Genomic DNA, 13,882 nt, shown 5'->3' with positions numbered 1-13,882 from the left:
TCTTATATGTTGCTGGATTCTGTTTGATAATACATGTTTTAGAATTTTTTGCATTGGTGTTCATGTTCATGATTGAGATTAACCTATAATTTTTGTTTTGATATCAAAGTTTATACACTGACTTCATAAAAGGAGCTGGTGTGTGTGTGTGTGTGTGTGTGTGTGTGTGTGTGTGTGTGTGTGTGTGTGTGTGTGTGTGTGTGTGTGTGTGTGTGTCTTCCTCTGGAAGGGTTTGGGTAAGTTTGGAATTATTTCTTCCTTAAATATTTCACTCCCATGAGTGTCTACGGCCAGGAAATACAGGATCCTGACTTGAGTGTCTCACAACCATTTTGCTGTATGTTTCTCTCCAGAGCCCTGGAGCACCCCTCGTGAGTTACACTAACCCTTTACAGCCAGGAGGAGAGCATGTGTGGCTCATCCTCTCTGGGCTTTGCAACACTGGAGGCAATGGGCTTATCGCAGATCATTTACACCAGTCAGTCGTTCCTTAGGCTGAAGATATGTGATGGGTGGGTGGGGAGGAGATGGGGGATTACAGAAAGCCAAGGTGTAGAGCCCCAGGCACCCAGTGCAGCAGGGAAATTCACCTAGACTTCAAAGCTATTCCTTGGATGTTTGTCCAGAAGCAGCAGAATCAGTGTAGAAGCATGGAGGACAGACAGTCGTCCACGCTCTCCAGCTCCGCTTCCTCCCTTTAACCCTCTCTTCTCCCACTGGCCAAGGCATTCTCAGTACCATCTTCCTTGATGGGGGAACCTCCAGGGGCATTTGTTTGGAAGGACAGGGTGTGACACCAGTGGGGAGGCTGGCGGGGCACATTCCAGGAAAGGAAGCAAGAGAGAAGGGTTCCTTTTGCCTCTTCCTGTCCTGCATCCTGGGGAGGTTTGCTGTCCTGGAGGCAGGTTGAGGTTGTGCTGGCAGAGGAGTAGAAGGAGAATCTACTCTCCTTTCCAAAGCTCTGTCCTCAACAGACCCCTGAAGGTTTAGCTAAAGTCCTATGCTAGCCATTCTCAAAAGTCTTGTTCTCTGGACCTTTTAAAAAAATTAATTAATTTTTGGCTGCGTTGGGTCTTTGTTGCTGCGCACGGGCATTCTCTGTTTGCGGCGAGCGGTGGCTACTCTTCGTTGCTGTGCACGGCCTTCTCACTGCGGTGGCTTCTGTTGTTGAGGAGCACGGGCTCAGGCACGCGGGCTTCAGTAGTTGTGGCACGCAGGCTCAGTAGTTGTGGCTCGTGGGTTCTAGAGCGCCGGCTCAGTAGTTGTGGCGCACGGGCTTAGTTGCTCCGCGGTATGTGTGATCTTCCCGGACCAGGGCTCGAACCCGTGTCCCCTGCGTTGGCAGGTGGATTCTTAACCACTGCGCCACCAGGGACGTCCCTGGACCTTTTTTTATACTTTAAAAAATTATTGAGGACCCCAAAGGGCTTTTGTCTATGTGGATCCTATCTAGGGATATTTACTGTGCTAGAAAATAAAACTGAGGCACTTAAAAATATTTAATTCATCTAAAATAACCACAATTAACCCATTAACAACAATCACCCCTGTAAGGTCTGAGGCTCACCGTGGTTGAGCACTTTAGTCCAGAGCCTGACCCCCAGTGAAAGGAGAGCCTCAGCTCTGGGGAAGAAAGGATGAGAAATCTGCATGAGCTCCAGTGAAGCCAGCTGGCTAGAATTTATGAAAGAAGAGGCCCCAGTTTCTTTAAGGTAGGAGGGGTCTTAAAACCAGCAGACCCAAACTCCCACGCAGGCTCCATCTGAACCACCAGGTGATGTGGACCTGTTCTGCCACTTGACCTTGGACAAGTCAGTTTCCTCATCTCTAGAATAGAAATGGTAATGTAACAACTTGGCCCACAGGGCTATCGTGAGGTCCAAGGGAAGTAAGGAATGTTAAAGCATTTCGTAAACAGTGAGCTCACCTGTTTCTGCGCTACACAACATTGTTGGAACTTTCTTCTTTCTCTTGAGCAAGGATATGGGTCCTGTAACTCTTTCCCACTGGTCGGGACCTGTCTTCTCACTATGTGATCCCAGGACCAGCAGTGTCAGCATCGTCTGGGGGTGTGTTAGAAATGCAGACTCCCAGGCCTCACCCCGGAGCTAATGAATCAGAAATGCTGGGCATGGGGCTCAGCTGGCTGCACTTTAACAAGCCCTCCTGGTGATTCTGAGCCCTACCGGGCAGGACGAGTCCTCCACTCACACCAGATGCAACTCATCGCCCCGGTTCTGCAACACCAAAGATGGTCAGAGTGTGGTCCGCGGATCAGGAGATTGGATATCACTGCAGTTGTCACATGGCTTTAGAAGCCTGCAAACACTCTCAATTTCTGTACTTGTCCTGCGGGAGACCGTTAACAAACAGTTCAGAGATGGGCAGTGGCCTCTGAACCACAATGAGAGTCGAATCGCTCCAGATCTGTGCTTCTCAGATTGAATGTGCTTACAGATCACCTGGAGATCCTGTTCAGGGGCACATTTGGATCCACTGCATCTGGGAGCGCCTGGGATTCTGCACTTCTGAGCGCCCAGGGGATGCTTTTGTGACCAAGTTGACACTTTTGTGACCCTCTCTACAAGGATCCCCCACGCCCACCGCCCGGAAGCCCCCTCCTCCATCTCTCAGGACCCCCCCAAAGCCGGCCTTCAGCCAGGGCTTTGTTTCAGAAGATCTTTGTTTGCTGGGAAGGAGCAGAACTGAGTCAGTCTCATGTCCTAACATCTCAGCCAGGATTCGTCTATCAAATTAGGGAATAGGTTGCCCAGCCCCCAGGACATAAAACTCACAGGTAGATAACTTTAAAAAATTATACACAGCTTAATAGAAAATGAAACCTCAAAGATATGAGAAACTCCATTTCATCACCCTGATTGTGGGCTTGTCTGACACAGGGCTGTCATCAGCATGTATATATTAACTTAAGCTTCTTTCATTTAACTTCTTTGAGTAAATATGTTAATATCTACATCTTCATGTAGTCAAATGCTGTTTGTGCTGTTGCCTGTTAAAGGATACATAACCCTCCAAGTAATCCTAGACTAGCGTGGTGATTGCAAGCTCGGGCGCTACCACTTACTAGCTGTGTGACATTAAGCAAATTCTTAACCTCTCTGAGCCACACTTATAAAATGAGGAGAAAATAAGAGCCAGTAGCAGAGAAGTTTTGTAAGTATTAAATGAGATGATGCATGTCAGTTTCTTAAAACAGCGTCTAACACATAAAACGTGCTCAATTAATGTCAGCTGCTGTTATAACTATTCCCATAAGGTATTCAGGGAGCCCTCGATTAGTAAGCGTTTTAGGTTATTTGCAATTATTTTATTATTGTGAAAATGCTGTTATGAATGTTCATCCTTTCCAGCAACCTCTGTGGACTGCCTCACCTGCACTAGAGGATTCTAAGATGATGAAGAGGGTGCTGGCCCTTGAAGAGAGGGCAGTTTAGTGATGCTGAGAAACCAGGAAGTGGAGGATTACGATAATTCAAGGGGCCAGAGAGGAATGCGAGAGGGCAGGTGGGGCAGGTGAGAGTCAGGAGCTGCTCGGTGGGGCGCTGGAGGTTTGAGATGAACTTGTAATACCTTTGGGAGAAAGGCACTTCTCAGGCTTGTTGTTTATTTCCCCACTTTGTTCCCAGAGCTTAGAACAGCTCCTGGCATGTCACGGGCCCTCCGTCAATTCACTGTTGGCTGGTTGCGTTGTCTGCTTGCTCTCCAGAAGGAGCAATGCCCCGGCAGTGCCACCAGCCTGCTGTGGGCTGGCCCTGGGTCCAGATCCCAGCCGTGTCCTGATCTGGGTCCAGATGTCTTGTCTGGCTCCACCCAGAGCTCTCCCCCCACCCCGACGCGTGAGACAGGAAGCTCCTGGCCTTGGGGCAGTGCCTCTGAGCTCCGGGCTTTTCCTTCTCCCGTCAGCAGTAAGAGGCCCTAAGTGGAATTCAGGTCACTGGTGGGGGAGGAAATGATGTGATGTTACGAGAAGCTGCACTCTAGCAGAGTGTTGAAGGACGAGGGGTGTCTGCTGTGCCAGCTGGGTCCACAGCGAGTGAAGAGAGATCCTATACATACCCTATGACTGAGAAACTTGTGTCAGCAGTGGTGCCTCTTTGGTGGGAACGCGATAAGTAAGGAAGAAAGGAAAATGCCAACTGGCATTTTAGAAGCGCACTTTGTGCCAGGGGGTTTACAGCTGTTGTATGGGTTTGTCCACACAGTGACCCTGTGGGAAGGCAGCCCAGTTCCGAAAGCAGAAGCAGACTCAGCAAAGCCCGTGGCCCTGTGCTCGTGAGCCCTCGTAATGAAGAGTCGGTGCCCTTTTTCCCCCGACACCGCTTCTGGGAATAGGAGCTTGACCTAGTAGGAGGAATAGGAAACACCCCTCCTGACTCTGGGTTCATGGGGTTTGGGTGCAGCTGGTCCCCCTTGACTGAGAACTGACCAGTCAAAGCCTCACATCCTCCTACCATCTCCCGACCAGGGGCCTGACCATCCGGGCAATTACAGCCAATGAAAACCAGCCCTTTGGCTTTTGCAGGAACTACTGGGCAAGAGAAGCTCTGGCATAAGATGGTAAGATACAGGATATAAGCCTGGCCATTTTGTAATCACAGAGGGGCAGCCTTCCTGGGAATAAAGTTAATTTAGAGGAAAGCAGAATGGAGAGATGGAAAGAGAAAAATAAGTCATCTGAAAACCTAGATCCAACTACATGTCTGTGGGCCCAGTCAGCCTGAAGATTGACTACCCTTGAAATTTTCATTTAGGTGAACCAATAAATCTTCTTTTTTGCCTAGACATTGGAGCTGAACTTCTGTCACAGCTGAATGAGTTCCTATGCCCTAGCCGTGGAATTGGGACTTGGATGGCAAGGTCCACATTGCCTTCCCGTCCTCCCCAACTTCCCTACACTCTGCAGGGTGCAGTTCTTAGCCCCGAGAAATCCTCTCAATTTGCTGCCTTGAATCAGTTGACCTGGTAGGACCTGTGGGAACATGGAGGGTGGGCTTGGCCCTACATACTCCAATATCTTTATATACAGAATTGCACATTTGTTTTTACTTGGGTTTCATGGGTTCCACTTAGTGGTGTGCTGGTAAATGTTTAACAAGCTAACAAATAAAAAAAGCCCTGCATTGACCTGTTTGCCAGTTTCCGTGGTGTAAATATTTCCACCACGGCCAGGTTCAGGATCCCCCGTGACATCACTGAATGCGGAGACAGGAAGAGATGTTAAGTAGCACCCCATTGGAGAGTATTTCTACCACACGGATGTAATAGTCATAAATCATAGCTCGTAACAAAATGTAGTAAATTAGTTATATGTATTGATTTTTTAGTCTCTTTGTTTTTAGTATACAGGTCCTCCCTGACTTAAGATGGTTCGACTCACAGTTTTTCAACTTTAGGAAAGCAATATGCATTTAGTAGAAACTGTGCTTTGAGGTTTGAGTTTGGACCTTTTCCCCGGCCTAGTGGAATGCAGTCTGATCCTCTGGTGATGCTGGCAGGGCAGCAGCCACAGCTCCTAGGCAGCCATGCAGTCACAAGGGGGAACAACTGATACACTTACAGCCATTCTGCACCCAGACGAGTATTGTATTTTTCGCTTTCAGTACCGTATTCAATACATTCCACGAGACAGTCTACACTTTACTATCGAATAGGCTTTGTGTTAGATGATTTTCCCCAACTGTAGGCTAATGTAAGGGTTCTGACCGCGTTCAAGGAGGGCTGGGCTAAGCTACAATGTTTGGTAGGTTTGATGTATTAAATGCATTTTTGACTTAATAGTGTTTTCAATTTACAGTGGGTTTACTGGGATGTGACTCCATCGTAAGTCGAGGAAGATCTGTAATTTATCTCATTGTAATATTACAAAATTTAATTTTAATAGTAAGTGAATTATGAAATTTAATTGTAAGAACTGGTTCACAGAATTCCTAAAAAGTTTTATAATTGGCTCTTGCGAACCGGTACGGGCTGGTTCCAGGACACCACCGATGCCACTTAGATCTCAGCAGGAAAGGACTGCTTCTTCCTGGGTTTAAGAGCTATGAGTTTAAATGAAAAAAAGGACCTGGATGCAATCCTAAAAGCGTCATTTGAGGGGAGGTCTGCATCAAGTGGAAGTGTGCAGTGACACGGAATGGGTCATTAGCGATCCGAGTGGGATTTATGACCTGGAGATGTACGCTGGCCGCAGCGAGGTAGTGGTGCTTTGCATGGTCAGCTGGCCCCGCTCCATAGGAGGGCCGTGGAGCAGGGAAATAGATGTGCAGGGCAGGGTGTGTATCAGCCAGGGCTCCGGCAGGAAGCAGGCGACACACTCAGATCAGCATAATGTGTGGGGTGTTTGAGGGAGAGACTCTTTAGGGAGGTGTGGGCAGGTTTAGGGAGGCCACAGGGGTAGGGCAGAGCTCCAGGTGCAAGCAAGGTGAGGGGACCGGTCGCTGGAGATGGACACAGAGAGGGCTGGGGAGTGCGATGCCTGAAGGGAATGGGACCTTTGCTTGCAGGGAATAAAGGGCCTCTCTCTCCTCTTCCCCTCTGCTTTTCTGTCTCAGCTCCCTGTTGGCTGGATCCACCCAAAGGCCAGAGGGCAAGGAAACCCGTTGTTTCGACCCCTTTTGGGACAGGAGAAAGGTGGGAGGGGTGTGAAGGATCAGATGGCAAAGGTCTTGACTTGGGTATCTCACTGTGGAGTGGACGCCCTGGTTCTTTGTCTTGGGCCTAGGAAAAGGGCCAAGAGACTCACTTTTGGAAACTCCACGGGCCACCTTCGTCCCAGAGAAACCCGGGGTCTGATCACCCACCCCTGCTAGGGGCAGGGGGCTGTTTGTGGAGGTCCACTGCCTTCCACTCTGGGGCCAACACTTCTCTTGCAGTCTGGTGGTTCCTGGGATGAGGGCAGTGAGGTCTGGGAGAAGACCCTTGGCCATGGTCCCACCCTCTGCTGCCAGGGCCATCGCTGGGGCCCGCTCGCTGCCTGTCCGGTCCTAGGCCTCCATCTCAGATTCTGCAGGGTCCTCTTCTACGGACACTCAGTTGAGGGGGCCCTGGTCTGGGAGCCCCGAGACCTGGGCGTCTGGCTCTGACATTTCATCCTGTGGGGTTACCAGATCCTATCACGAATCTGAATTTTCTCATCTGCAAAACCAGGGGTCTGGATGGCATGATCCTGATTCCCAAGGACACCTCTGAGTCTGAACGTCTAATGTCAAGACTTCAGGGGTGCAATCCCTAGGTCATTTGCAAAATGAAAAGCATGTCTTTCCATAGCCAGGAGGTGGCAGCAAAGCTCTGTTTTGAAGAGGCCTGTGGGTCAGGGTAGGTTCTGTTCTCCCAGGCCCCAGAACTCGAAGCCCAGGTTTGGTGGCTAGGTTTCACTGCTGAATGATAATAATAACAACAACAACAACGATCTCATTATTATTATCATTCTTGTTAGTAAAACATCTCCAATTTGCGCAGTACTGCGTTTCTGGGGAAGTCTCTTGCGCAGCACCACGCGGGAATCTTTCAACAACTTCATCCTGAGGTAGGAAGTTCCAGGACTTCCTACCCCATGTTGGGGCTCAGAGACATTCCCTTACTTGCCCAAGGCCTTCTGGAAAGTATGATGTGCTGGAGATCTGAGGGCCCAGGGTGGGGAGGTGGGGGACCAGGTAAGTGCAGAGATGCTAGGCAGCTCCAGGTGACCTGGGGAGTGTTTGAGCAGATGGAATCCAGATCTGCTTTTGTTGGGGTGTCAGGAGTGATTCCACAGGAGATTTTTTTGATGACCCTCAAATGCATGGTGTGTTAGCCCCTCAAACCAGAGGAAGCTCCTTAGAGACACAGTGAAAGCCCCAGCCCATCTGGGCCCCTGTCTTACACTCCACCTGTGCCCTTAGACCATGTGTTACCTCTGCCCACCATGATGCCAGGCTACCAGGGTACAAACTGTGTGTCTGGCTCCAGACCAAGGGCGTTCCTTGCATATTCTTACTTACTTCTCAGTATAACCCTCTAAAGTACATTGTTACATCCCGTTTTATACGTGAGGATGCTGAGGCTTAAAGCCATGGAGTAACTTGTTCCCAATCACACAGCTATGAATGGCAGGGCAAGACTGGGACCCCGGCAGGTTGGCCCCAGGGCTCTCACCACGAAAGCCCATGCCCACACAGAGGGAAAGGCCACTGTGTGAGACTCCGTGCTGCACGGTGAGTCTGAAGAGCTACCATGTCAGTTCCTCCTCAGCATTGGAAAAGCCACAGTCCATCTGCAGCCCCGTCAGAAAGTGAAGGTATTAATATCTGCCTGACCTCCTGATGGGCTTGTTGGGAGGCCAGGATGGAAAAGAGGAAAACGGTCCCATAAATACTCAGCATCATACAAAATTGCTCGTGTATTTGAAATTGTATTACTTTTATTGGGAGAGCGATGCAGTAGGGTGGCAGAAATGTAGGATTAGGATCTGGTATCTGGGGACTTTGAGAACAGCCTTGGTTTCCTTGCCTGTAAAACTGAGGAGATTGAAGAGATCATTTTTTTTTTTAGCTTTTTAAAATTATTTATTTATTTATTTATTTTATTTTTGGCTGTGTTGGGTCTTCGTTTCTGTGCGTGGACTTTCTCTAGTTGTGGCGAGCGGGGGCCACTCTTCATCGCGGTACTCAGGCCTCTCACTGTCGCAGCCTCTCCCGTTGCGGAGCACAGTCTCCGGACGCGCAGGCTCAGCGGCCATGGCTCACGGGCCTAGTTGCTCCACAACATGTGGGATCTTCCCGGACCGGGGCACGAACCTGTGTCCCCTGCATCGGCAAGTGGACTCCCAACCACTGCGCCACCAGGGAAGCCCCCGAAGAGATCATTTTTAATGACCCTTTCAGTCCTCAAGTTTAGCCATGATGATGGTGATGATGAGAATGGGGATGATAGTGATGATGGTGGTGGCGATGTCAGACATCTGAGATCACCCGACCTCAGAATCATTTCCTGCCACCACGACTGGTGCCACCCATCGTTGACTTCCAGCCCCACTGTGTCAAAGGCACAAGGGGTGGGCTGGTGATGAGATGGAAAGGAGGACCTAGAAGGCCAGAGAGAAGGGACGATCTCAGATGTTAGAGGAGAGTGCATCTCAGTGCCTGGTGCATAGCAAGCCAGGAGCCCTGCACGCCTTGCCAACACCCCAACCCCCCATCTGTCCCGGGAAAGCTGGGATTTTTATTGGTATCTCTGCCTGACAGAATAAGGAAATTGAGGCTCAGACCGTTAGTCTTAAGTTGCCCGAGGCCACACAGTTGGTATGTGATAATATTGGGATTCCATCCCGGTTTGCTGGAACCCAAAGTCCATGCCCCTGACCACATGGGTCAGTCTAACCATTGAGGCAACTCAGGTTCAGAGAATGTATGCGGCCAACCCAGGCCACACAGCTGCTGCTACGAAGGGGTCAGGCCGAGGCTCAGATTTCGTCTCGGCTTCTGATCCTGTCCTTGTTTGTCCTGCTGCTTTACGACCCTTCAGGGTAAGCAAACCAACATAATGACACTCAGCAAGATCTGGCTGGGATCTGGGAGCGACCCTGAGACTAGCTGCGCCCCTCACCCTCGGCTCAAGCACCAGGGGGAGGGTCCATGTGCGTGGAGAGGAGGGACCCGAAGGAGGGGCAGGGCTTGCCGGACAGGCCAGCCCCTAGGCAGTCCTTTCCGAAGCATCTGTCCTCCCAGGAATGCATCCCAGGTTCAGGAGCGCCTACTGCCTCAAAGATGTTCTGGGAGCTGTGGGTGGTCTGAGAGGAGTGGAGACGCGGCCGCTGGGGGGGGACGGGATGGAAAAGCAGAGCTGCTTGGTGGAAAGAGCCCTGCTTGGGGGGCCTGGGATCTTGGGGTCTAGTCTCCCACCACCCTGGACAACTACAGTCAGAGTGCTTAGTCTATCTGGGACCAGTTTCCCTGTCTGTAAATTTAGGGGAACTGAATTGGAAAGAATTATGAGTTCCTAGGCAGAAAAAGGGGTGTGCTTATCTGAAAGGGTTTTTATTTTTAACTGCTGGGGAGCTGGTGATATATCTCCAGATGGTTGGATTTCCACCTTTCCTTCTCAGGGCCAGGAGGGTCTGCTTTCACGTCCCTTACTTTCTTTATAGTTTATAAACAGACCTGGCAAGAATCTGCAAACCACCCCACAGAGGAGGAATGGACCGTGATGATAAACACAGCAGAGCCAGGGACCCGAGTAGTCATGAGAATTTATTTCTCACAACACCTTCTCTCCGTTTTCCCGAGGTGTCCCATGGCAACGGGGGGGAAGGGCTCATTCTTCCATCTTCTGGGGGAGAAAAAGAATCGTACACAGGAAATGAGTCAAACCAAAGGTGAGGCTGGGCGCTGTCTTCAAGCGGGGGCAGCTGGAGCCTCAGGAAAATATTCAGGCGTGGCTTTATCTCCCTTCGCGCGTTGTAAAAACAAACCAGTCGAGCTCCCGGAGTTGGGGTGAATCCCCCCCAAAGCAGAGGCTTCTTGGGCAGCGCCTCTTGCAACAGGGAGTGGCGGGCATGATAGGGTGGTCTGGCCCCTGGTCCTGCACTGCTCCTGTGAGCCTGGAACCACGGGGTCTTGTGGCTGCACAACCACGGGGTCTTGTGGCTGCACGACCAGCAGCGGGGAAGGCGCACTGACAGGCACCCTCCAAACTCTCCTGGGTGCTGCCTGGTCCTGGGTCCTAGGACGTCTGGGGAGGAAGTCTGCTCTCACTGGGGCCCCCATGTCGCGGCTCTTGGCCCGCAGCTTGTTGACCTGGGACTCGGCGATGTCCGCCCGTTCCTCGGCCTCCTCCAGCCTGCGCTGGACCCGCCGGCACCTGGACAGCCGTGTGTTGGCCTGCTCCTCCTGAACGGAAGGTGGAGGGGGCAGGAGGCTGAGGAAGTCCCTCACTCTGGCGCTGAGGCCCCCGGTCCCTGGTGGCCTCTGGGGAGCCGTGGAACCAGGAGAGCTTGGGCCCCCAATTCCCTGGCGGCAGAGGAGGGAAAGCTGAGCTCTGCAGCGGTGAAGACGATGCCCCTGGCTCCTGTGTGCACTGCCTGGTTACCTCGCGGGTCTGCTGCCCCCAGGATGCCTGCATGTTCCCCTGCACCCCGCCTCTCTGCCATCCCCCCAACCCCGGAGCTCTTGGGAGGAAATCCAAGTGTCCCAAGGCATGTGGAGCTGTCAGACACCAAAGGGCCAGCCCCCGCCCTCCCCCCCCCGCCCCCGCCTGGGCCTGCTCCCCGTACTGTCTGCCTGCAGCCCGGGCATTGTACGGGTCTGAGAGCCATCCAAGCGTTTCTGATGAGGGTGGCCTCCCAGGGCCCCTCCAGCCTGGCCAGTCCTGCTGCGACTGTACTGATCCTCCCCCACCTTAACCAGTTCAGATCTGCTTCCCAGAGGTCAGCACAGAAGCACCAGGCTCTTGGGCGGGGAGTAAAAAGGACAGGGGAGAGGCCACACCCTTCGTCATTTATCTAGGCCAGACTCCCCCAGGTTTTGTTCCTCAGGACACTGGTCCTGTGGGAGGCTCTGCCTCCAATACAAAGATGCCAAGGTCCACTAAAGGGTGGGAGATGCTACAATCTAGAACGCCTTTTCCACTCTGGAGTCCATCCCGTATTCCCTGCAAAATCTGAGAAATCCTTGAAGTAAAGCCACCCACAGTCCAACTTTGTGTAACCCAGAGTTTCCCAAACGATTTCTTTTCTGTAAAATACCTCCCCCTCCCCCCACCTGCTGCCCCAACTTCCTGCTATTAACATCCTCCAGACCTAGTGGCCCCAGAAGATATTTGAGAAATGTTGGTTTCAGCCCAAACTATTTCCTCACTGTTGGTTTCACCTGTTTGCTCAAGGGCAGATCAAAAAGGGTGAACTGGAGGGTGGGAGCTAGGGAGGCCAGGGAGGGATGGATGTGGTAGAAGCCAGGGCCAGGGCTGAGATGTGATGATGTGAATTAAGGCCAGGTGTTCAAGGTTAGCTCACTGGGCAGGGAATTCTGAGTAAGTTGGGGGTGGGTGGAGTCAGCCAGTGTGGGTGGGATTAAAGCCAGGTGGGCTGAGGCAGAGGGAAGGGATGGAGGGGCGGGGCCAGGACTAGTGAGGCAGGAGGCCCAGGGGAGGGGGAGGTGGGGCAGGTTTGCATAATGCAGACCGGGGAGGGAAAGGGCAGGCGTCCTGAGCTTGTGTTTATAGCCTGCAAATGAAAACTCAGGCCTCAGCTGCCGCGGGCGCTGTGAAACAGGGACGGACTCCTGCTCGGGGCCAGGGCGCCTCCCCCCGCACTCCCCGGGACCCCCCTACTCATGGCCTCCTCCGCCTGCTTCCTGGAAGCCTTCACTTTGGCCTGCAGCTTGTCCACCAGGTCCTGGAGCCTGAGTATGTTCTTGCGGCCCTCCTCGGCCTGCCAACACAGCGTCGTTGCCAGGGCCCGAGACCCCTCCCCCGCTGCTTCTGCTGGGTCAGATCCAGGGGATGCAGGAGAGCCGTTGCCTACCTGGTAAGTCATTTCCTTGACCTTCCGTTCGTATCTGTGCGCACCCTTCAGGGCCTGGGCTCCCCTCTTCTGCTCAGCCTCTAGCCCGCTATGTGACTCCTGCTCCCAGAAGAGAGCACAGAGGTCAGGTCACGCCTCCCAGGCTTTTCTCACCCACTCACGTGCCGGTTGTTTTAGGGTAAACTCAAGATGCTCTACTTATATTTTGCGCAGATGACTCCTCCTAGGGCTCAGGAACACATGTGGTTCCCAAGGCCGCCACTAGTCCGTGCCGTGGCTTTGTGCAAGTGACAACGAGACACCGTCTTTGGGCAGGAGCACCCCGGGTGCACGCGCCTCGCCTAGTGGACCAGGCTTCGCAAAAAAGTGACGCCTCCCCTGGGGCCATGCAGCTCGGTGAGGGCTTCCTGATCAAGGAAGGTGGCAGGGGTCATGGAGAGAACCTGGGCCAGGTAGAGTCCAAGGTGTGTTTCAGCCCCCCGTCCAGCTGATCCATCCAAAGTAAGCCCGTTGTCATCACTGAGTATGAGTTTCCGTGTATTTAGAATGGTGATGATAATTCCTGCCCAAACCACCTTGAATGTGGGGATCAGATGAGACAAAGTCTGTGGAAGTATTTTTTGATGATAAAGCGCTACACAGGTATTGTTGATTTCATAGCTGTGTCTGCGTTTCCTGAAGTCGTGAGGGGGCAGGACAGCCACTGAGAGTGCAGGTCACCACCTGGGGCCCGATTCCTCAATCCAGGGAGAGCCCAGTGGTGGAGCTGGCAGCCAATCCCTGGGCATCCCAGTAGCCACAGAGAGGGCGGCTCTGGGCCTGCAGACCCACTGGATCAACCTTGAAATCTACCAGTGGAACAGGCAGCTCAGGGCACTGTTCCAGAGAAGACCCCACCCACCGGCCCCGGGAAGCTGTCTTCCATCAGCTTCCCTGGGAATTCTCTCTAGGCCTCTGTAAGGTTCATGGAGCTAAGATAACTGGGCAGCTGGGGATTGGAGGACAGTCAAGGTGCCTCACCACGACAGAGGGGAGGTTGGAGGAGGGTTCCCTGCCAACCCAGGAATCAAAGTATCAAAGAGGGTGGCATGGGATCTAATTCCTCCGTCCAGGGAGGGGTCCGTGTGAAGGACAAGCCCAAGTTTGTTTTAATAGAAGAGGACTGGGAATAATTAAAAATAAGCGTTTAAAGAATTCTGGAGGGAGCTCTGACTTCCCTGGTGTTTACTTTTGTTACTCATGTGTCTACAGCCTTGTAGTTTTTAGCCAAAAAATTGTTTCACATTTAAAGTGTACAAGTGCTGGTGACCACATCCTTGGGAGGCTGGCATGAAGAATGTGTTCGGGTCTTTCCTGCTGGGAGAA

At 52.1% G+C, this 13,882-nt stretch overlaps 1 protein-coding gene across 1 annotated transcript in view; it reads right to left on the bottom strand.

Annotated features, from left to right (window-relative positions):
- Positions 1-10,391: 10,391 nt before the first annotated feature.
- The window catches only part of LOC309838386 (myosin-13-like), a gene marked incomplete at both ends in the record, with an annotated part of 42,982 nt that continues 39,491 nt past the window's right edge, over positions 10,392-13,882 (bottom strand). The window contains 3 exon segments of the mRNA XM_082679450.1: positions 10,392-10,886; positions 12,329-12,424; positions 12,518-12,616. Of these exon segments, the coding sequence (XP_082535576.1) occupies positions 10,392-10,886; positions 12,329-12,424; positions 12,518-12,616 (690 nt within the window).

The sequence above is a fragment of the Grampus griseus genome (genome assembly GCF_964374135.1).
Source record: "Grampus griseus genome assembly, chromosome: 20".
Classification (NCBI taxonomy): Eukaryota; Metazoa; Chordata; class Mammalia; order Artiodactyla; family Delphinidae; genus Grampus; species Grampus griseus.
The sequence above is the reverse complement of the archived record's forward strand: the minus strand, read 5'-3'. Positions and strand labels throughout refer to the sequence as shown.